At 36.4% G+C, this 25,052-nt stretch overlaps 2 protein-coding genes and 1 pseudogene across 2 annotated transcripts; 2 read left to right on the top strand and 1 right to left on the bottom strand.

Annotated features, from left to right (window-relative positions):
* Window positions 1–4,265: 4,265 nt before the first annotated feature.
* Window positions 4,266–5,659, bottom strand: LOC147523650 (serine/threonine-protein kinase VIK-like). Its single transcript, XM_086562569.1, has 4 exons — window positions 5,577–5,659; window positions 5,371–5,486; window positions 4,779–4,933; window positions 4,266–4,526 (listed from the first exon to the last, which is right to left on the bottom strand). The coding sequence occupies exons 1-4, from the start codon at window positions 5,652–5,654 to the stop codon at window positions 4,402–4,404; spliced, it is 474 nt and encodes a 157-aa protein (XP_086418695.1). The 5' UTR covers window positions 5,655–5,659; the 3' UTR covers window positions 4,266–4,401.
* A 7,434-nt stretch (window positions 5,660–13,093) lies between these two features.
* LOC147523648 (galactinol--sucrose galactosyltransferase-like) lies at window positions 13,094–23,468 on the top strand. Its single transcript, XM_086562562.1, is given in 5 exon segments — window positions 13,094–14,626; window positions 15,443–15,624; window positions 15,771–15,849; window positions 20,072–20,380; window positions 22,789–23,468. Coding segments are annotated over 5 exon segments (2,385 nt in total). The 5' UTR covers window positions 13,094–13,375; the 3' UTR covers window positions 23,353–23,468.
* LOC147523649 (uncharacterized) lies at window positions 21,029–22,060 on the top strand (annotated as a pseudogene).
* Window positions 23,469–25,052: the final 1,584 nt, after the last annotated feature.

Below are 25,052 nucleotides of genomic sequence, written 5' to 3'. Positions count from 1 at the left end.
CATGATGGTCTCTATCTTAGTAACTCACTCTGGGTGTTTTCTACATGAAGTTTTTACAGGTTTTGTTCCATGCCAATTGAACACCCATCTACTTCCATTTCGGGGTAACCTGTAGATGAAATTACTACATACTAATTTTATACCATTTCTGCTAATTGCAAAAATAAGGTAGGTTCCTCAATAAGTTATTTGAAGTGCAGTCAAGTTTTTACCAAAAAGAAAAATCAGGTGGAAGTGGTGAAAGATGCTGCAGTGTGGTCAAGAACTAAAACTCATGTCAAGTTGTACTTAGATGGTTGACAAGCAGGGGCTTATGTGTTTTGCTTATCCAGTGATTGCAAAGAGAAATATTGTGAAACATTTCTTTTTGTGTGGTCATCGTGTTCTTATGTCAATGAAATTTGACTTCAATTGCTATGCTTTCTAAGCTCACTCTCTCAATTTGACTTTGTTCAGGGAGAGGTGGTAGTAGGCTAGTAGTTGCAGTCTGTTGCATTTACCTGCTTTTGACGATAGAAGACTGCTGCATGGTTTATTATGGGGGACTTTGTCTTTATGTTGTACTAGTAAATGGGCACGTGCGTTGCACGTGCTGTTATGAAGATAATAAAATTTTAATCTGGGAAGAAGGATGGCAGCACAACAATGGTTCTAGTGGACAAAATACCACAATAGATCCTCAAATATTAAAATCATAAATATATAATAACATTTGATGGTTCAATACTTCAGTTCAACGAAGATGTTGTATGTATGGTCAATATGATTATGATCCCATAGAAAATCTGAATAATCTAATTAATCTTGGCTGCTATAAAATTGTGTTCCGAAATCATTCAAACAAATTTCTTCAAAAATAATTCTTGGTTTAAAAATTGAATGTTAAATTATTTGATGTTGTCATCAAATTATACAATTATACAAACAAATTAATATAAATCCGTCAGAAATTTGGGAATAACAATTGGAATTTGTAATAGTAAATATTATGCATACACTTGTTAAATTTATGAGAAGAATATATAGGAATAACAAATATAAAATGATGTTTGTTGGTATTGACATGCGTGAGGCAGTTGTTGTTGGAGTCATCAAGAGTGAATCCTAATGGAGGCAAGTTCACCAATTCTGTTGCCAAGAAAAACTGCACCTGCGGGAGTTTGCTGGGAGGCCGACTGGTCGAGGGTCAAAGTGATCCATTGGGTCCCTATTCATTGTCCAATAGACATGCCATCTTTAAGTCCCTTTATTTTGTGTACTTCTAGTTGCAAGAACCAAACTCCTAGGAACACTGAAACAACTGTACACATAAAAAAGCTGAGAAACTTGAATAAATAAATTCATCATCTAAGTGTAGCAACAAAAACAATTTCGACACGTAAAGTAGATTCCTACCAGTACTGTAACTCGTTTAATTATGATCTCAAATGTTTGGGACCAACACTTACATAATTGTACTATCATGGTGATTTGCATTGTAGAAGTGAATTCATCAATTCATGGAGTGATCCACGCGACTCAGAGAAGAATCCTACATCTTACTCACCCGTTCTAATTGAACTAACCTAACGGGAGACTCAACTCGACTTCATTTTCTGCTGAATCATTGAAAAATAATTATTGTAGTAAAAATGTACGTACACTGAAAACAATTAATTTAGTGGACACCTGGACTGTCTCTCCAAGTATTAGAGTTGAGGCCATGGAAGTTGAGATGTACCATAAGTAGTGACAGTTGCAACTTACCTGAGTCGAGTCTAATTTGATGCATAAATCCTTTCATAGTTCAATCCCATGCTGATAGCCTCTTCAATGCTTTCTATGATTGCCAAAGACGTACTCCAATGTTTCTGCTAAAAAACCTGGAGAATCTCGCATTTACTATTTCTAAAAATTGCACCATATCCTATAGGGCCAGGATTAATTTCCATGAGAATTGAGAAGTGAAGAAGCATGCACATTTATCTTTATCACCCCTTCATCCAAATCCGTAAAAAAAATTGTTTTTCTTCTTAAGGTCAATGAATGCAATTACTTATATCCTAAGCCTCTTGTTTATTTTAATTTTTTTTTTCTTGTTTCTACTTGTGAAGAGGAAGTGATTGTGGCTCACTCAGGTGAGGAACATGGTTCTTAACATTAATAATACTTATTTTCTTTTAAGGTGTCAATACTGTATTGTGATTCTTTGGAGTGTAGATATCATATCTTCAATGGATTATGGATGTTAGAACTTGGAGTTCTATTCCTCCAACAAAAATTTGCGTTGCATGGGCTTGAAAACTAAGTTTCTAATTAGATGGCTTTAGGAAAAAAAACGAAAAACAAAATAAAAAATAAAAGATAGAAAGAACGTGTTTAATTCCAATTTGAAAGGTAAGAGCCAAACTGCTCATGGAGATTTAGGTGCCATCAGGTACGGTTGATGTTCTGATTCTTAGGCGTGAACAGTGGCTTACGAGATAATGGGGCATGGGCTGCGGTTGGAGCATGCATACATATTGATAATTGAGGGGTGACCGACGTATACCACACATCATGAGATGGTGTATGATAAAATTAAAAGCGCACTCTTTGTGGCATGCACGCAATCAACTTAACCTTGGGCTGCTTCTCAAGTGAGTGTATATTTAGATGCTAATGAAAGTACAACCATAGTGACCAGTAATGCTACAACATTTTTCAAATTAGTGATGCTTATTTGCTATTTTAATTCTTTCTCTTTCTATTTTGTTGATAAAGGTGTGGTTTAGCTATATGATTAAATGTGATGAATGTAGTTGCAAACAATGAAAAATAAATAGCAAATGCTAAGGCGCAAACCTGCAAAAGCTTCCATGCATTACTCAATATAATCTCCTTGCAACCAAATTCTGCCAAAATATAGCTAATAGGACCAATACTTATCTACATTTATTTTCTCTATACATTTTGCTCGGGTGGCAAGGTGCTCAATAGTAAAAATGAAGAGCAAGCCAAGAATTTCTCAGCGTTTTTCACGATCTTTCCTTTGATAGACTGTTGTCATTTCTTTCTTAGCATCAAACTTACATACCCCCATTCTAACTACACAATATTGAAACCATGCATGCAAATGTGTTTAGGACGATTCTACGGTGCAAAAATCTCTGGGCTTTTGTAACACATGTACAGACTTCTATGGAAGCCAATTCAGCCGCATCCCATTTGTTGTCTGTAGGTTACATGTGTTGCATTTTGATGCGGAGTATTGGTAAGTTTGAAAAATGAAAAGAACAAAGCATTAAATGCAAAATATATAAACAAAATAGATAGAACAAAGCATTCAATACACTATAGTGATTAAACATTTTGAACCCATAACTATCCTCAACACTGGTGAACCATAAAACTCCCACAAAAAATATCTATGGATTTCTATGACCCACTCCTTTACAGGAAAAAAAAAATCATTTTAAAACTCCATACAGATAATGAGGGTGTGAACTTCTCTAGCCAAAAAATCCTCAATGAAAAATATGTGGCATTTTGAACGAAAAGAAACTTAATTATGAACAAAAAAAAAATAGAAGAGCAGATGTACCCATCGCTGATATGAGTTCAATGTCAAAACTCCGCCATATTGCACCATTGTAAAAGTTCAAAGTTTCAGCCATCTGATAACAATGACAGACAAACAAAGAAATATCAAACCTTGACACTCAGTCGTCTTATTTAAAAAATGACCAGCATCTTATTTTCCCAAGTAGATAAAGAATAAAAGATAATTAGTTAAGATTTTATGGAAAGTAAAACCCGAAAAATAGAAAAAAATCACATTATATGGGAAGGTATATAGAAATTGTACTGCAAAGAAAGAGGGAGAAAATAAATTACGAGACAAACATATATAATTGGAAAAGTCGAAACGGTGAACTGTTTCACGTGGTAATAAATTAGAAATGCCATTTCATTGTTTTTTTTTTCTTTGAAGCCTCAAATTAGAACGAAAAAATAATGGAAAAATCAATTAAAAAGCAAAAAGAAAAAAATAATAATTAGGAGAAGAAGACGACAACAATCCTTAATAAAACAATTTGTGACTCTTCACAAAACAACCAATCTGATAGATTCTATAAATATTCTGAAACTAAAAATAAAAAATAAGTAAATAAATAACACGAACCCCATTTATGAAAAAACAATTAGAAAAAAGAAAACCTGGATTATATGAACTAATGAGAATATTCGTAAATGAAATGAAGACCTGAGTACGTTTAGAATAGTAAATGTGTGTGTACGCTGCCTTTAAGAAAACAATGTCTTATTGGAGGATTATAAAACGCTAATAGAAATCAATTATACATGAAATTAGGAAGACTGTGATTACAGAAAAATTTAATCATCTCTTCATGGCAAAGCAATGTGTTGAAAGCGGCATAGCTAGCACAGTATGTACCTTCCTTCAAAATGAATACACGTAACTAAAAAGACACATGGTAGTTCAATCAGACCTTGAGCGGTTGGTACTACTGCTCTTCTTGTTTGATACATGGAAATGATTAAACCTAGTAAAACGTAGATAAAAGATGCCTCACTTTTATTAGTTCTCAATTCACAAAAGTAAAATATATTCAGAAGAAGAAATAAAATAAATGTGAACTTTCCATCAATGATTTGATCTAGCATGATATAGGATTGAGTAGGCCATGTTGCATGTGGATTATTCAAATAAGTTTGATCACAATAGTGGCAGGAAAAAAAAAACGAATACATATTGAGTTTTCCCACATAATAGAAAAATAGAGGAGAAAACATACCAATGTGAGAAAAACTGCATTTATAGCTCTTACGTGTGAAGAGGTTCCAATGATGATCCGTTGGAAGGGTCCCTTTAATCTTCTCAAGCTTTTTGAGGATTTCAAAAAAGGAAGGCCTTTGGTTCATGTCAGCAGCCCAGCATTGCTCCGTCAGCCTAAAGTTCCACATACAAAAAAGTGTGAATAAACTTGTTCATGACCAGATATTTACTAAAAGCCCAATAGTTAGTAAAGCACCAAAAACTCCTCGGCCAATGAGAGAAGGTTCTACTTTGAGAGTCTAAGTCAATAGCCCGAATACAAGTATACAACTCTCCCAAGACTATCCAGTTAAGTTTATGTATGTTAGTGGTCACTTGCACGTCAAGCCAACTAAGTCAACAGCTGTGACATCTCTTAAGCTGACTCGACAGTTGTGACCTCTGTTAGTGACCACTGATTAAATAGGTCCTAATTGACAGTTGTGACCTCTGTTAGTGACCACTGATTAAATAGGTCCTAATTAATTCATAAGATGTCCATGTGAATTTATAGTGAGAACAGAAAGATTGCTTTGCCCTTCAAAAATGCAATATACCGCAAGTTGACTTACGTTCTCAGTTCAGGGATGTAGCCTTTCGAACGAAATATGGGTCTATGTCCTTCTGCTACATACTTTGCTGCTTCATAAGGTTCATAATTTGACATTGGTGGATCACCTTCAAGCATCTACAGAGAGGTTCAGGAAGCCATAAAATTAATGGAAAACCTATGCTGCTTTTTCCCAGAAGGCAAACTAAATATGGAAAACAACAATACCTTGTATAAAATCATATCAAATGAGAAAACATCAACCTTCTTGTCATACTTTTGATGTTTGAAGACCTCAGGAGCCATATATCTGTCTTTTGTTCCATTTCACACTATGAAAAAGAAATAGGATAAGATTTCAAACATGCAAAAAAAAAAAACTATTTCCTTCACGAGAATGTTATAGATATTACTCCATATAACTTCCGGTTTAAAAATCTAAAACAAGTAAAACACATAGAGTTAAGTCATTTTGTAGAAATCATCACAATTTTGAACCCTGGTGAGCTTGCTTAATCCAAAGTCTCCAACCTTCAAATGACTGGAAAAACTGAAAATTAGAAGTACAATCCTCAAAATGCAGGCCCAAAATCGAACAGAGTCTTAAAAAAAAACAAAATCGATCCTAGTATTCTCACTGTCATAAATGGTGACAGTGAGAAACTATTAGCATAAATGACGAATCACAAAATTGGAAACAAACATTAATAACTATACAACAGTGATTACACCAAAATTGGATAAATAAGAGAACTAAATTTAAAACATGAAATTGCGAATTGTGAAATCCAACAAATACTTCAAACTGAATTGCAGAGAATTGAATAACCATATCTGAAAAAAAAAAAAAAATACTGAATTATGGCAATGTAAAACCAACGAAAAATAAATAAATATAAGATCGACACACGGCAATAAGAAAACCAAAGAAAATAGTGCCATACCAAAGTTGCAGAAGTAATGATTTTGGATTCCAAAAGAAATACAATATTACCAAAGTTTGAAGAATGAATAATCAAAAAAGAAACAATGAATTAGAATTTGTATGCGAGAGAGTTTCGAATGATGAAGAGAATTAGAGAATTAGAGATTTGTGAAAGAAAAAGCGGTAGAGTTATCTGTCAGTTGTAATTTAAGGGATGGAAAGGGGGTAGCGTATTTACAAATTGACCCTTTGTGTAAAAAACAAAAATAAAGTGACTGGGAACTAATTTGGGAAATCTGGCATCCGCTTTATATATAAGATAAGATTGTGTAATAATTTGTTAGATGATATATTTGTGCACTCTGGAAGTGCATTTTATTATGATGTTATGACTATAACTTGATTCTATGTTGGAGGTTACGGTTTTTGGGATATTCTTGTAAGGTTTCATGCTTTGCCTTGTTAAGAGTTAATTGAGTACCTTTTTGTGAATTCTTGCAATGGTTTTTCCGTAGTTTAATTTGCTCTTCTAGTACTTCTGTTTTAAGATTTTCATTACGTTAGCCAAGGTTTAGTCTGCAACTTCTGGGTTGGTTTATCTTCGCTCTGTATGGATTAATGGAAGTATTGAGCCCACCCAGATCCAGAGATTCTCTTTTCTCTTTTTTCTGCGCTGTGTTACTTCAAAATTCTGAACATGAACAATATTATTTTCATGTCTGATGGGCTGCTTGTTACTTTAAAAAACAAACGAACAGAGTACACCATATGACTTGGTGTGCAAAGGAGTCGCATGGTATGATAATTTGGACCTGAAATATAATCTGTGGGGGTCTTCAACCTTAAAAACGCTTGGAGGCCTATCAGCAAAAGAGTTGGTTGGCTTGTTGCTACCTACAAAAGAGTTCAGTTCACAATGTTAACGCCTACTAGAATACCCCGGTTGGCCATACGGTTACTTGCGAGATTGACCTCATGCCAAGTTGATGAAATGATGCGGCGTTCCATGTGAGTTGGAGCCGATTGCCATATACTCTTTAACACTTAGACATGGAACCTCCATTTCTACCAAAAGCATATATGCTGCTACAAAACCAGATTCAACCAACAGTCTTGTCCACCCCTGTTTAAACTGCTCATTTAATATCTTCTACAGTTCTACTTAGGGCTGTCAATGAGTTTCGATAACCCGATAACCGATCCGAACCAAATCGATAAAAAACGGTTTGGGTTTTGATAATTTAGTTTACTTTCTACCGACTCAAAACCGAACTGAACTGATAAGATATTAGTTTGGTTTTGGGTTTGTCCTCCACCGAACCGATATGAACCCGAACCGATAAGATAGCATTTTCGTAATATTTATGATTAATTTGTATGTTATCAATTATGTGGTTAAAATTAATAAATTTAATTTAAGATTTAATTGATTTGATAGTTTTCAGTTCGGGTCGGTTCGGGTTCGGTTTGCAATATATCTTATCGGTTCGGTTTTAGATTAGATATAATATTATCGGTTCAGTTCGGTTTTAGATTCCTAATTTTCTTATTGGTTCGGATTTGGATTATCCAAAAATCCGACCCAAACCGATTCATTGACAGCCCTAGTTCTACTATGGTCTATAGCCAAACATTCAGCAAATTAGTCTATAGTTTTTCACTGTCCTAGTCCTTTGCACATGGCACCAAGGGTCCAAGGCCAACACTACCAGTGGAATGGCATCCAATGGACCGTTGTTGTTAATCCAACTGTCCCGCTAGTTGGGCCTTACAAATAATCCAATGGACCGTTAAAACTTTTAGAAGAACTACTAGCTAGGGAAGACGTACCAACGTGGATGAGGTACACAATGCTTGTGATTCTACTCCGCTTCTGGACGCTCTACAACTATTTCTTTGTCAAATGTAAGTGTTGTTGTTTCCTTCTTTTTTTCGTAAAATTTAATTTAATGAATTTTCAACAGACATGGGTTGATTGGCACATATATACGTGTCCCACGGATGCTTGGAGAAGCAATTACTGAAGTGGATCATTAACCTACTATAGCTATGAAATGAGGCAGTGACGGCTGCGATCATAGTTGTAGCACAGTGATGCTATCTCCCCCGAAAAATATCAACCAAACTGAAGAGGTCTCTAGACATATAGCTATGTGATGGCCTTATCTACAAGTCCACTTGCTTTGAAAGATGGAGACTTCTTGACCGCATTGGGGACTTGAATGTAGTTTCAATTTGGTACAAGTGATAAGTTTGTGATAAGTTTGTGATTTCAGCCTTAGCTTCATGAACAAACTCTCTTTATGTTCCATTTCTGTCACACCCCGAATTTCAACAGAATTTGGAAAAATAATATTTGTTCCCGACTCTTCGATCTTCGAGGTGTGACGCACTCTCCACTCCCAAAAACCCATAATCAATACGCGGATAATTAAAAACCAATAAAATTTTTAACTTAAACAAAAGTCCTATTCATTACAAAAATTTACAAATGAAAATACAAATAACATTGTCTCAACTGAAAATCTATATCATCTCAAGGGAAAACAAAACTTATCTTGAAATGCGACGCTAACGCCAACCACAAGCAGCAACCAACCTTCTTCAACACTAAACCTGTAAAGACTTATCAACTATGTTCATTTAATGAACACACCCGATAAGCAAACATGCAAATCGGGTCAAAGATTATAAAAATCTTTGGTGTGAGTAGCTCTAAAATACAATATATACTTATACATATACATACGCAATCCATAAGGCAGTTAGTTCTTCCACCGAGGCGCCTTAACTTCCAACAACTAATACGACATTCTTAACTACAATAAATAAAGCAGGTAGTTCCTTCACTGAGGCGCCTTAACTTCCCACTAACCACACAACAAACCATACGCATAATAAAAAGACATTTAGTTTCTCCACGAGGCGCCTTAGGTTCTAACTAAACTAATAACTAACCAAACATATTCTATACTTACCGCATTTCATGCTCAATTACAGAGTGGGTCGTCTCTGCCCAAGTAATTAGTTTGACCTACACTTCTGCAAAACCATATACAATCATCTATCTAAAGATACATCATTAACCAATATATTACCATAATTATATTACTTAAGACTTTCTTTGTGTGTCCCTAAAATCACGTCGTATCTATGTCTTACCTAGTTTCCCTGACTACCACAATCGCTTCTCAACGCCGAACATGTACATTCACATGCCTCCCCTCACATAATGAATCACTCCGTGCGTAACTACCCTGAGCGGGATGCCGCACACCAGGTAACCTTCACACGAAAGCCATTATGCAAGTACTGCCACTATTCGGCATAAAATATCGCGCGTTTCGTTCTAATTTTGCGAACAGAATAATCAAGCCACCATTCGGCTACGATTGCCCAACACATGGGTCAATCAACATCTTATATATACACCCTATATAAGGGTCAATCAAATTGCATACGCCCACATAGGGCAAATCACATGAGTTGTGGTAGCTAGGTTCTAGGATTTTCGTTACGTAATTTATTCAGGTGTCATACATTTATGACTCATAATAATTCCACTATATCACGTGCAGATCAAATACCTTATTGCATTAAGCCACAATATTTAGAAATATCTCAATTATATCTCATAACCACTTTTATTCTTTCACGTGCCAATGTATTATTGCACTACGCCACACTCCCGTGGGAAATATCCACAAATACTCTACTAGCATCTCACAGATAAAATAATGGAGGGTTTATACATTTATTTCTCCACAACTATTGCATTTATATCCCAACATATATATATATATATATATATATATATATATATATATATATATATATATCCTAACATATTATATATTGTCACAATTGTTTCAAACGTATCGCATAACATTTTTATAGCGTTTTAGGAATATTATATCTCCTAAAGTTTCTATCTCATCATGTGTCAAAATATACACAACATCAACGTCAAATCTTTCCTAGATAATGACAACCAAATTTATACAAGCTTCCACAACATTTTAGCATTTGATTTGTTCATACAATTTAATATATAAAACGTAACACAATTAAACAGTCAATAGTCCACAATCAAAGTCCATGAATCTAAGTCCGTATATAATTTAATTATCGTAAAAACGCATATATCTAAGTCTTATAAAAATTCCCCGCTTGTTACGTACCAATATATTATAGGTTTTACACACTACTCACGTCAAATCTTAATTAGATAATGACAAACAAAGTTATACAATTTCCGACAATATTTTATTACTACATTTGTCCATATTCTTAAATATGTGAAAAACTGGAAAAAGTCAACGGTCAATGGTCAACGGTCAAAGTCAAAGGCAACACGTTATTGTCAAAGTCAAACTGTCGTTTCCATGTTCAACAGGTTCAGGGTCATAGCCATGGTTCATGGCTAAGGTCATAGTTCATGTCATGGCTAAGGTAAATGTGCATGGCTCATGGGCTCATGGTTAAAGTCATGGTTAGGGTCATGGTTCGGACCCAACTTGCCAAGCGTATGACTCAACCAAAGGTTCAAATAATATTAGCCAGATCCAACATAAAAAACCAAACTAGAAACCGGCCCAACAACTTTAAACTGAACTGGCCCAAAACAACTTAAACTAAAAGAGCCCAAATCAAACACTCTAAGGCCCAAAAGGTTTATAACCCGGCCCAAAGAAATAAAATAGAGCTCGGCCCAACAACCATCTAAGGCCCAAGCCCCAGGCCCAAACCGGTCATCTTCTCCATCAGCTGCTCCAGCAGCCTCCCACAACCACCCACCAAATCTGGTTCTCCTCCTCCTCCCACTTCATCATATCGGTTTTTACCTACATAAAAACCCAACCAACTTTAACAAAAGCGAAAGCTTCAATTAGTTAAAACAATCCCTTTCTTCTAAAGTAGATCTGTGATGTTTCTGGCCGCCATTAACAACTTGTTTTCAAGCTTCCACCACCACCATTTGCAGCCCTCACACACTACCCTAGCCACTTCAACCCCTTTATCAATCAACCAACAAAAATCAACAAAAAACGGTTAGAATTAATTTACTGGAGGACATCTGGCGCGTCGCCATTAATGGAGCTTCGAGCTTCCACAGCCTTTTCCAGCACCTATTCGACAGCCCTCATTCCAACCTCAATACCCAAACTCAAACCAACCAATTAAACATCACTACAACCACCATAGTTCAAAATAAAAACGGACAGGCGATGCCATTGACGCACCGTCAGAGTTTGAACAACTCCTCACAACCGATTCTAAACCCACATCACCCACCAAAACAATCAACCTGATTTAGGTCTGTACCCTTCCTCCAAATCGCGACCACCAATCCGAAACCAACCCACACACAACACAGTATAACATAATAATAAAGGTTCAAATAGAAATACTGGCGATTTCTTGCTATTGGACTTGCGACGCCGCCATTGACGCTCTTTCGAGCTTCAACAACCCAATAAGTCGCAACAGTTCAAATAATAACTCAAAACAATATACCGATATTTAACTAGTTTACTAATAACGAGACATGACGAAGAAGAATGAACAATAAAACTATTTCTGTATACCGGTGAAGTAGAAAAATTAACTACTCACTTTGTATAAAAGCTCGAATTAATTCCTCCTAGTCCGAATCGTCGCGCTCCACGCTCTAGCAATCCAGCTTCTATCTCTGCCTCCATTTTTATTATTTTATTCTCTAAAAACCATATTCTCTAGAACAATGTGATTATATACTTAGGTTTGAAACCCAAGCCCAATACAGACTCGGGCCCAGAAACCAGGCCCACATATCTCAAATCCACTCCAACAGATTTTATATAAATAATGAAATTAATTAATAAATAAATAATTACATATTTTAAATATGGGCGTTACAATTTCTTTCTTTCTTTTTCTTTCGAATTAAGCATCTAGCTTTTTTTTAACGTCATTCACTTTATACTGTTAGGAAAATTCCATCGTATTATTAGTGAGAACTGAGATAAGCAAATGAGATCGAAGCCTTTATGTATGTTTCATGTCTTGTCATTAGTACACATTCAACTTCATTTTCTTATAATGAGTGTGTCACTTCTATCTGGAGAGGGAAATATCTCTGCAGATGTGCTATCCAAAAAAGGAGCTGCTCTCCCAATCAATGAAGAAATTAATCATTACTAATGGAAAACCTACTTGGCTACACAGATATGATTAAGTACCTTTTAGAGGTTCTTTAGGTTTGTATGATTGTTGCTACACCATGTTTATGAATGGTAGTAGTTAGTGATTATCTAGCTTGAATCTTTTTAGGGTGCAGGTTGTTTTCCCCTCTAATCTTTTTGTACTGTACCTTTTTCTTTTCTTTTTAATAGAATTTTAAACTTGCAAAGCAAAAGGAAAAAAAAAATCCTTAAGAAACTTAGGTTTAGCTTTTATGAACTCTGCATTCGATCGTATTATTCTTCAATTGATGTCAGTTCTTTGATTGGATTGTCGGAAACTATATGTAGTCCAGATTCAAAATAGATCCAAGTGCTTGGAAAAGGAGGGATAAGCCCATGTTAGGAAGAATTGAGAAGAGGAATATAGAAAGTGTTCATCCTTGCAAAGGACAAAGGACTAGGGACCAATAGATATTTGAAATGATCTCTAACATTCATTATCAGTTAATGATGACACTCTTACCGACACCGATAATAGTCCATAAAGGGGTTCCTCACCAAGTGGCACAGATACTCTAGTCCTCCTCAATGGTGGCTAAAGTACATTTTTGAGTTTGATTAATGTTAGGTATTATTGTCAGCACTAAAATGAACAAAATTGGTCCACTTCAGAATTAATTTGAACTTTTAACCACCATGTTTACATCTGTGAACCTTGTTAGTAGAAAATCATATTTGGGAGGTTTAGGAGGCAAATTACAGCCAAGTCTTCAAAAGTTGCCTTTTGAGATTTTTTATTGTAGGTTGCCTATAAATGTCAGTACTTGGATATTGTTTTATCAGAGTTATTGGCCTTGTACTTCCTCCTTTGTTTCTCTGTGTCAACTATTTTGTTACCAAACACCACTCTCTTCGAGGACAAACTTCAAAATCTGTAAATGGCTCCTAACATGAGTGAAGAAACACTTGATGTCAAAAACAACAAACCATACTTGATCACCTTGAAAAAATCTGATCTTATGGTTAATGGCAATTTAATCCTCTTTGAGGTCCCTTCTAACATCGTACTGTCTTCATCTTTATATGAGTCGACTGAGCAGCCTTTAAGTATCAATGGATGCTTTTTGGGGTTTGACTCCTATGACTCAAAGAGTAGACATGTGGTGCCTCTAGGCAAACTCAAGGGTATAAGGTTCATGAGTATATTTAGATTCAAAGTCTGGTGGACGACACATTGGGTAGGAAACAATGGCAGCGACGTTGAATATGAAACTCAAGTAATGATATTGGACAAGCCGGACTATGGTGGACCTTATGTCCTGTTTCTTCCTCTCATTGAAGGACCTTTTCGCGCTTCTCTTCAACCTGATGATAACGATAATGTTGATATTTGCGTGGAAAGTGGTTTTACTCAAGTAACTAGCTCCATCTTCAGGTGTTCCATGTACATTCATGTTGGTGATAACCCACACAATTTAATCAAAGAAGCCATGAAAGTTGTAAGGGTTCATCTGGGCACCTTTAAGCTCCTAGAGGAGAAGAGTGCTCCAGGCATAGTTGATAAATTTGGTTGGTGCACTTGGGATGCATTCTACTTGAATGTGCAACCTGAAGGAATATGGGAAGGTGTGAAGGGTCTAGTTGAGAATGGTTGTCCTCCAAGACTAGTACTTATTGACGATGGGTGGCAATCCATTTGTCATGACGATGACCCGATAACAGATCAAGAAGGAATGAACAGGACGGCAGCTGGGGAACAAATGCCATATAGACTCGTAAAATTTCAAGAGAACTATAAATTCAGAGACTACCAGAGCAAAAGACTGATGCCAACCGAAACAAGTAGCAGTGATGCTAATGGTGATGTGTCCTTAAATAAAGGAATGGGTGCCTTTGTTAGGGACCTAAAGGGGGACTTTAAGAGCATCAAATATATATATGTTTGGCATGCTTTATGTGGTTATTGGGGTGGTGTAAGACCCCAAGTCCCAGGTATGCCTGAATCAAATATCATAGTGCCTAAGCTGTCACCTAGCCTAAGGATGACCATGGAAGACCTAGCTGTTGATAAGATAATGAACAATAGAGTGGGCTTGGTTCCACCTGACATGGTCCACCAAATGTATGAAGGACTTCATTCACATCTTGAATCTGTTGGAATTGATGGAGTGAAGGTGGATGTCATTCATGTAAGTTTTTCATACACCTCCATATTGTTACCCTCTACTTCTTTAACTGCACACACACACACACACACACATCAAAAAGGCAAAACAAAGCAGGGCTAGATTAATTGTTTTCAATGCTTGTTGATTCAGAAAGGTTTATCTGACTGAAAAATGAAGGACCAGGTCTGGTGTCTTCATATGATTGATATCTCAGATCTTCAAAACTTTGATATCATTGGGATGCATACTAACCTCGAGATTTGTATCATGTAGAGCATTTGTTCAAAGAGTTGGCTAGAAATCGACAATATATACATAGACTTGCTCTGTATATTTTTAGGGTACCATAACTTAATATACAATATAAATATAACCCTATTAAGAAAATTAAAAATTAAAAATAGAGACAGTAGAATTAGGATGCAACCTGTCCTCCCACAATTTTAGCATTGTCTTTCACTTTCTTTGCTAAATTCTTTATTGGCATATATGACAATTCACCATGGCCTAAAAATACAGGGGTCTCCTGTTGGAGCTCAATACATATTTCATATTTGTTCCCTAGGCATTGTTGAAACCGCTTTAGAGTCACAAAGTCGTGGGCTCGAGTCACATTGTGGCCGTTCAGTCATTTCACTTGGTCTTTTTCACACTTACGAAATTTAAGAGGTTGACCACTTTCATTGGACATCACCACTTAGTCAGTGATCATCCTACATACTATACAATACAAACAAAACCATACATGACTAGTCCCATATATAAGACTATATGTGTTCGTACAGTTTCTGTTGTTTACCTGACATCGTAAGTGCATTAACTATGGGCTGGATGTAGTTGCTTGAGATGATGTATGAGGATTATGGTGGCAGAGTAGAGCTTGCTAAAGCTTACTACAAAGCTCTTACTGCTTTTGTGAAAAAACATTTCAAGGGGAATGGTGTCATTGCTAGCATGGAGCATTGCAACGATTTCATGTTCCTTGGAACTGAAGCCATCTCGCTTGGTCGAGTTGGTATGTATATGACAATTTTTTTGTAGCACATTATTTTCAACTTGAACTTTAAGCTAAACATTTTTCTAATTTATCTGTAGCTGAATATATATATTTGTACACTACCTGAAGCAAACAAATGGAACCTTTTCCTGAATCAACTCTTGCAAGAGATGATTTTTGGTGTACTGATCCATCAGGTGATCTGAATGGGACATTTTGGCTGCAAGGATGCACTACAACAGAAAGGGTCTTCAACAACGCACCCTTTTGCAACGCCAAAAAATTGTTGCTACAGGTCACCTATTGCGACGCCTTTTGGGGCTGCTAAAAATTTGGCGTGCTATCAATTTTCTTGTAGAGGGATTTATCTACTGCAACATCTCTAGCGTTGCAAATGGTTGTAATTATATTTTCTAAAAAAAGAAAATGCAATATTTTTATGGGGTTTTTGTCATTTAGAACACGGCTGTCGCTGCTAAAGCTTAATGGATCGTTTGTGGGTTGTAACAATTTTTTTAGGAATGTACATGTTTATCTGGTATAGCCTCTGTTGCGATGAAAGTGGCGTTGTTGATGGGCCTCTTGTGGGCGGGCCTATTTTAAATTGGCAATCGAACTAAAAACTAAAAATTAAAATACCAAAATTGAAAACTCGGACTAAAAAAATTGAAATACCAAAACTGAAAAACCCAAAAAAGACTTTCTTTTTCTCTAACCCTTACTTCAACCAGCGCTCCCCAAGTTGGCAATGAATGAAAAGTCCAAAACACTCCTCAGTTCTCACATCCATCGACAGTAAGCTAACGATCTCTCTCCCACCCTCTCTCTCTCTTTTGATTTTGATAACCCAAGCTTCGATTTTTCAGGTTCGTTTGGTTACTCGGGCATAATTGCCTTTGGTTCCCTTTGGATTTGTTTTACAGGTTGATTTGAAGTGGAAATTAGTTATGGATTAAAAAAAAAATTGAAATTTTTAATTTTCTAGGTTGGGTGCTCTTTTCATTTGTATTCTTTTTCATTTTAGGAAATGAATTAGACTTTTGGTTTTGGCGTTGGGCTACTTTTGGTTATTCTCTTATATTGTTTGTCATCTAATTCTTATGGCTATGTTTTTTTTGTAGGGTGTGAAAGTTTCACTTGTCCCAGCAGCTGTGGCTACTATCTCAACTTTTGATTACAATCTTTTGCATCTGATTTGGACCTTGGAAAAGCTTCAGCAACAACTTGATGTGATTGATCGGCGATGTGAGATGTATTTCTTCACCCTTTAGTTATTCTTCCTTATTGAAATTTATTTTTTGGGGTGACCCGGAATGGCAAATTATAGTAATTTTTCTTTCCTGCCTCTCTATCCTAGCCCTCTTGGTTTCAGGGTGTTCCCTCGTATATTTTTTCCTTATTGATTATAATTAAGTGTTAGGTATCCCTTACATTCTCACCTTTTAGGTACTTTTCGTTGTTGCGTTTTGTGTTTCTTTCCTTTTAATGTTTTGAATCAGCATGCATAGATACATCTAATCCTAAAATGCAACCAAGTCTGTAGGACATTTATCCTGCAAGCTTAGGATAGATACAATCCCGAGGAGCGTTACGAGAAACAATGTAGTACGATATATAGTTTTAGTAACATTAGTTTGTAGTATTGGTAGCCCCCAATTTTGATCGACTCAAGTTATGTACGTAAGAATGCTAGGTGGCTCCTTAATACTAAAACCACTATGAGCCAGTGAAACACCTTTTGTTCATGACCGTTATTTGTTGTATTTGGGGTTGGTCTTGGTGCTTTGGACATATAATATGGTGTTAACTGTTTGAATAAATAATAGTACGAGTGGAGTCAAGTCATGGCCAATTTAATAAGATTTAGGAATTTTAATATCACTCAAAATATGTTGATATATTTAAATTTTTGTCTAGTTGATTCCATTATGGACGCCTAAAGTACTAACATTTGAAGTAAGTATCTACATTTTGCAACTTGCCCTTGTTCCAGCTTCTAGGATATGCCTACTATTTGTACTAAATTAGGTCATTGTATGTTGGTTGGAGATCTGGAAGGTATATATGAACCAACAAAAGGGTTACCATGAAGTGGCAATGCCTTTCTTCCCACTTAGATCAAGGTATAGATCTCCCTTCTATTAAAATTTTTGTGTTGCTCTTGTTTGAGGACTTTAACGAATGAACAATATGAGTATCTGATCTTGTGTTAATGCTCTTCTTTCCTTTCTTATTTTTGTTTTTGCAAGTAGGAACTATGTATTAAATTTATTGGAATGTGTGATTGAGTACTACTCTTTTACATATGTTCACTATTAGTCACAACTTTGCTAAGTTATTATGGTTTCAAGTCCTTGGGTTATATTGTTGGATTTGTTGTTGACAGTGTGATTGCCTTGGAATTTAGTAAGTTCTATGAGTATTTCCATTACCAATCAGTTCAACACAAGATATGAAGCCCATACTTAGCTAATAAGAAGACTCTTTTAAGTTGGTGTTATTTTTGTAATCCTGTAAGATCAATCGAGTCACTGTAAACCTTAAAGTTGTACTTTGCTACCAAGAAAGGCATGTAGACTTGTCTCGAGTATCTTTTAATACCAATCGAGTCACTTATAGACCATGGTTTCGTTGATACAAACATATATCTCTAAGATTAGTTGTGTTTTTTTTTAACTGACTCATTGTGTTTTTCTTGGTTAGGCCACTCATTATTTTCAATAACCTCTTTCTTTGCTATTTTACTGGATGTTCGGAAGAGGTCGGTGACCGTCAGAAGTTTTCAAGTGTTGATTCGAATTGATACATGGTTTGCATATTCTTGGTCTGGAACTAAGTTGCTTTGTAAGTTGCCTCCATTTACCATTCAGTTCTGCTGCGGTCATTTTTGGTTCTAAGACTTATTGTAAGCTCTATGCCTGACTTGTTGCAGCCTAGTGAACAAGTAGCAGGTCCGAACAAATGCAACATGAGATTAAGATCGAGTTGTCTCTAACACCATACGGGTATGGCTTTTATCTATTTTTAGAAGGGAAATGGGTTGTGAATTTTGAGCAATAAGATCTAGTGTAGTTCGCTATCCTTGTTATTGTATTGTCTTGTAGATTTCTTCTTGTATCTTTTGGTCAGCAGCTATTCATTGCATGCTACCATGCATGTGGAGATTTTATACCTAGTTCACTAGTTCATAGTTTGGCTAGGGGATATATTAAGGATATACAATATTTACACAAGTACGTACTAGGTATGATCTACAATATCTTTTTTCTTAGATTAGTGTATACCACAAATGTAATGTAATGACTTTAAAGTAATACATGCTTATCTTATGATCCATATAACATATGTGTTTCTATGTGAGGTACTTGTGTTTTAGTCTTTGCTTGATTATTTGTTTCAAGATAGTAGTCTGACAACTATGAGTAAATATTATTAATCTGTACATCTTATAATTTTTTCGGTCCAAAGCATATATTATTGTTTGATGAACATAATAGGCAAATTACAATCGCTAGCTTCTTGTCTTACTCGAAATTCCGTGTTGTTCAATTCAAACTCTATTGGTTAGTGTCTGTTTTTTATTTCTTTCTTCTTAATAAGCATGGGCAGATTATTGTTTTTCAAACTATAAAAGGTTGGGAATTTAAACAATTGTTATAAGCTAAGTCGTAGTGGTATTTACTTCCTAGGTCCATACGTTTAACTTGGAAAAAATATTTTCACATTCATTGCTTACTTGAGTGCATTTTTGCTTCATTAATGTTTCAGATAAGTTTACTTATACATTTTTTTTCTTAATTTGTTGTACCAGATTGATTGATCAGTTGCCAATACACTAACGAAGAAAATTACCTGGATGGATCTTGTTCAAATGGCGGCAGTCTACGGATATTTGAGAATTTTGCTAAAAATCTAGTTTTGACGATTATGTGATACGATGTATTGGCACTTTTTTGTAATGGATTATGTTAATTAATGAATTATACTTTGTTATGGCTCATTGTGCTTTGAAATGTGGTTACTGTTATCTACATAAATTGAATTTGGAAAATTTTGCAAATTCATATGAATCAAAATATTTGGTGTAATTCAGGCGGTGCCAGCCATTGAAAGAAGTAGGACATTTCAAACTGGTTTAAACAATTAGGAACACATCTAGTGTAGCAATTGGGTAATTTATAGTGACGTTGAAAAGTGCAGCTAAAAGGTTAACTTGACGCCAAATGGTGTAGTTAAAAAGTCATCTTTTTGCAATGCCAAAAAGTGTTGCCAAAGCAACAAAGTGTGGCATTGCCAAAACTAAAAAGTTTTTGCAACACCATTATAGGCATCAAAATTTAGCTTTTGTGACCCACTTTTTTGCAGCACCTTTGCGACGCCATGTTTGGCGTTGCAATTGATCAGTTGCGTCGCTTTTTGAAACTTTTAGCGACGGGGTATGGCGCTGCAAATGAGCTTGTCTGTTGTAGTGATGTCACATGGTACATTTCGCATATAATAGCTTGTGGATGGGGAACTTCATACACCCTGATTGGGACATGTTCCAGTCAACTCACCCATGTGCTAAATTCCATGCTGCGTCGAGGGCGATTTCTGGAGGTCCAATATATGTCAGTGACTCAGTTGGTAAACATGACTTCCAACTTCTAAAAAGTCTAGTTTTACCTGATGGATCGATCTTGAAGTGTGAATCTTACGCACTTCCAACTAAGGATTGTCTCTTTGAAGATCCATTGCACGATGGAAAAACTATGCTCAAGATATGAAACTTGAACAAGGTAACATATACTGGGCTTTAATATTACACATAATATATAGTTATCACAAGTAACTAGGCGCTTCATATTAAATAGGGTAATTTTGACTTAACCCCCCACAGATGGGTAGCGGTTTGACTAAACCCCCCATTTTTAAAATCATTTGAGTTTGCCCCCCACTCCGTCAATTTTGTGTGTAACAGACGTTGGTATTTTAGCTATTGACCATTTTACCCTTATGAAATAGATGTTGCATTGCCCCCACATTAACACGTTAAACCTAGCTTTGCGAAAACCCCCCAAACATTGCCATTATTTAATTCTTGCACTCTCTCTCTCTCTCTCGTATTTTACCTATTGACCATTTTGCCCTTTCTGACAAATTAAGGGTTTTTTTTTTTTTTTTTTTTCGTTAAAACAAATTAAGAGGTTTACTATTAGTTAGTGTAAACCCCCCAAACGTCAATATGCTATTTGCATAAACCCCCCAATTTTTTAGTTAACCGTAAACGAAGAAGAATAATGTAAAGAAGAAGATGAAATATGATAATAGAACCTGAGATCATTGATTTGTGTTGCTAACCTTGCAAGTATAGTACCCCACTAAATGCTCCTGCCATGCTATCCAAAATCAGTACTAGATTATGATTTATTTGATGTTGAATGACAATTTGATAATTTCAGTGTTGGGCTTCCTATTTAATTAGATCTACTTCGGCAAACTTATCAAATTAAACAGCAAGACACAACATTGTATGGATGCTGATCGAATGGTAATGACGGGCAACCATTCCGCCCATGACGACGGGATGGGCTTTTGGAAATTCATGTTGGCGAGCTCAGTTGCAGACATGGTTGAACACATGGCAATGTTCCCAGTTGACACTCTCAAAATCCGTATGCAAATGTTCGGCACCACTTCCACCGCCTCATCATTTGCCCACCGCCACAATACCGGTAAAGTTTTTACCTCAATTATGCGAAAAGAAGGTCCATTAGGCTTTTATTGTGGCATATGTGCTATTGGTCTAGGTGCCGGTCTAGCTCACGCCGTTTTATTTCATGGTTTACGAAGTATCTAAAGAAAAACTAGGCAGAAATAAGCTAGGACACCACCCGTTAGCCCACATCACAGCATCAGGCGTGCTCGCGATGACTGCAAGTGATGTAGTATGGTGAAACAAAGAGGTTGCAATTAAAGAAGAGTCCTTATAGTGGAGTAAGGATTGTGTGACAAAGATGTTGAAGGAATAGGGGTTTAGAGCTTTTTATGCTTCGTATAGAATTACGGTTGTGATGAATGCGCCTTTTACGGCTGTGCACTTTGCTACTTACGAAGCAATGAAGAAGGTTTTGAGTGAGATATCGTTAGAGAATGCGAGTGAAGAACAAATCTTGGTTCATCTAACGGCTGGTGGAGTGGCTGGTGCTTTGGCTAGTGCAGTTACCACTCCATTGGATGTTGTCAAAACCAGATTGCAATGTCAGGGTGTGTGTGGTGCTGACAAATTTAGCAATACTTCAATCCGAATGACGCTCAAACAGATAGTTGCAAAAGAAGGGCCCCAAGCTCTGTTGCGAAGATTGAAGGCAAGAGTGTTATTTCATGCTCTTGCAGCTGCCATATGCTAGTCCACGTATGAAGCCATGAAAATATTTCTTCATCATGTTCATGAGAGCTCGGTACCCTTCCAATTGTGAGAACTTTGGAAACTGAACAACTATGTCCCAATCGTGAGATTTCTTCTTCTTGTTTACTGTTAACTAAAAATTGGGGGTTTATGCAAATATCATATTGACGTTTGGGGGGTTTACACTAACTAATAGTAAACCTCTTAATTTGTTTTAACTAAAGGAAGGAAAAAAAAAAAAAAGACCTTAATTTGTCAAAAAGGGCAAAATGGTCAATAGGTAAAAAAATAGAGAGAGAGAGTGCAAGAATTAAATAATGGCAACGTTTGGGGGGTTTTCGCAAAGCTAGGTTTAACGTGTTAATGTGGGGGGCAATGCAACATCTATTTCATAAGGGTAAAATGGTCAATAGCTAAAATACTAACGTCTGTTACACACAAAATTGACGGAGTGGGGGACAAACTCAAATGATTTTAAAAATGGGGGTTTAGTCAAACCGCTACCTATCTGTGGGGGTTAAGTCAAAATTACCCTATTAAATACGGTAAAAATTGTGAAATAATATGAAATACTGGTTGCCTAGCTAGGGTGTTTGCCGTTCACTCTGTTCAAAGTATTGTCCAGCCCGTGTTGTAGGTTCTCAACATTACCTCCAAGCTAGCTATTAGATACAAATTATTTAGATTGGGTCTATTTCAGCAAAACTCTCAATTCTCAAACCATACAAAGTCGGCATGCATTATTTAATTACTAGTCAAGAATGGAATGTTGTCTCACATTAAACTTTCTTGAAACAGTTTACTGGAGTTCTTGGTGCATTCAACTGTCAAGTAGGGGGATGGTGTCGTCAAACAAGACGAAACATATGTGCTGCTGAATTTTCTCATGCAGTAACATCTATGGCGAAACCAAAAGATATTGAATGGATACACAACAAAAATCCAATCTCCACTAATGGAGTAGAAACAATTGTTATGTACATGTTCCAGGCAAAGAAGCTGGTGCTCATAAAACCATCGGAAAGCATAGAACTCTCATTAGAACCATTTACTTTCGAACTTCTAACAGTTTCTCCAGTTAAGATATTTTCCAAGAAACTTATTCAGTTTGTTGCTATTGGTTTAGTGAATATGCTCAACACTGGTGAAGCAATTCAATCCCTGTCCTTCAACGATGATGCCATTTCGGTTCAAATTGGCATTAGAGGAACTGGAGAAATGAGGTTGTTTGCATCAGAGAAGCCAAAAGCATGCAAAACCAATGGAGAAGAAGTTGTTTTCAAGTATGAAGAAAGTATGGTGGTGATTCAAGTTGAGTGGCCTAGTTGTTCCAGTATGTCACTAGTTGAGTACTTATTTTAGTGTTGTCTATTGTATACATGAATAAGTCACAATGTATGTGAGTATTGTGTGTGAAATAATTCAATGACAATGGTGTGCCTTTGTCAAGAAAGGAAAAATTGATCAATGGTAAAAAAATGTAAGCAAATTTTATGCTGAGAGTGAGATTTGAACCCACGCTCTTCCTGACCAGAACCTTAATCTAGCATTCTGGCACCTTAGTGTTTCGACCCCCACCTACGTGGCAAACGTTCATTAGTAGGGGTCTCCATTTTATTCGTTTAATCAACAGGGCTAAAGCCCAATTTGCAATACCATGAATCAATGTACAGGCCCATTAACTCATGTGTCTAAAGATGAACCTTAGCCACATGACTTGCCACTAATATACATTGATTTATGTCCATATTCATTTCTTATCAAAGAGATAATTATCAGTTGAGAGTTATAGTCTATCACAATTACTCAAGCTACAAGATTACTTGAGCTATAAGGACTTTCTACTCTACCTATATAAATACCACATTATTTTTCATAAGGAACTACGTGGAAACTTGATCCCTAGAGAATAGATCTTGGGTACGTAGGCAGCCATTATCTTGGTTCAGTTTCATCTCTCCCAACATCAAATTCCTCTGTTTCTTAGTGCGTTCTTTACCATTGCTCTCGTTGTGTTGAAGCAGTTTACTGCCGAAACATAATTGGCGCCGTCTGTGGGGAATTTAGAATTCATTATCACGTGAAACAATCAAGATGGTAAGCACAAGAAGCAGACCAAATAGTCAACATATTCCTCCTGCTAATAGGAATTGCAACCCTCGAAATTCAAATCGGCCAATGCAAGAACCGTTGAACAATCAAGTTGCTCCTAGTGGTAAGATCAATTCTCAACATCCAACCGTAGCAGCGCCACCGCCACCACCACCGCCTCTGCTACCGCCACTCCTAATACGGTTGAGCGTGAGTTACGACGAGTCAAAAATTTAAAATAGGAACTTGAGAAGGAAGCTGGCAAAGAGGCAAAGGCCGGTGGACGAGGCTGCAAATTCAACAACATCAGGCGACCATGAAGGGACGCAGGCCATTCCAGTGTATGGGACCGTCTTGAAGATCCACTTCATCGTCTTCAACAACGTGTTATTTCTCAAACACAATCAACCAGTGCACACTCTAAGAGTAATGACCCTATTACCCGTACTTATGGGGAGAATCAGATTGGCAGGGATAACTACTACCCTAGACATGTCCGATCTCTGAGAAGCAATTTCAGGGAAGACCACCATCCGAGATATGTCCGACATGATTGGGAAGGCGGGCATCCCAGACAAGAGCAACAAAACATGGAGAAGTGGTATAATTATACCGACCACCCGGCCAAGGGTGACTACCGGCCTAGACAGGCTGGTTACAGGGATAGACAATACTACTACAAAAAAGGTCATAAACCACTGTTTTTTAGAGTGGTAAAAAGTCTTTTACCACTGTTTCTAAACCGTGGTATCAACTGGGGTGGTAAATACTTCTAACAAAACCGTGGTATAAACTTGTACCCATTAACCACGGTTTAGTGTAAAACCGTGGTAATAAAGTTTCAAAACCGTGGAATATGACCATTATAAAGTTTTGCTATTTTGGGAAACCGTGGTATAAATTCGCCAGATTAGCCATTGTTCTTCCAGAACCGTGGTATATAAATTTTTTTATTTAAAAAAAATATCCCT

The sequence above is a fragment of the Coptis chinensis genome, chromosome 1 (genome assembly GCF_015680905.1).
Source record: "Coptis chinensis isolate HL-2020 chromosome 1, ASM1568090v1, whole genome shotgun sequence".
Taxonomy (NCBI): Eukaryota; Viridiplantae; Streptophyta; class Magnoliopsida; order Ranunculales; family Ranunculaceae; genus Coptis; species Coptis chinensis.
The sequence above is the reverse complement of the archived record's forward strand: the minus strand, read 5'-3'. Positions and strand labels throughout refer to the sequence as shown.

What these genes read in the sequence shown, in the direction of transcription:
- LOC147523650 (XM_086562569.1), bottom strand. Translation starts at nt 5,654, where the DNA reads ATGGCTCCTGAGGTCTTCAAACATCAAAAGTATGACAAGAAGGTTGAT. An exon ending in TACATCCCTGAACTGAGAAC is followed by an intron (nt 4,934 to 5,370) that starts GTAAGTCAACTT and finishes GTGGAACTTTAG; the next exon opens with GCTGACGGAGCAATGCTGGG. An exon ending in ATGCAGTTTTTCTCACATTG is followed by an intron (nt 4,527 to 4,778) that starts GTATGTTTTCTC and finishes ACGTTTTACTAG; the next exon opens with GTTTAATCATTTCCATGTAT.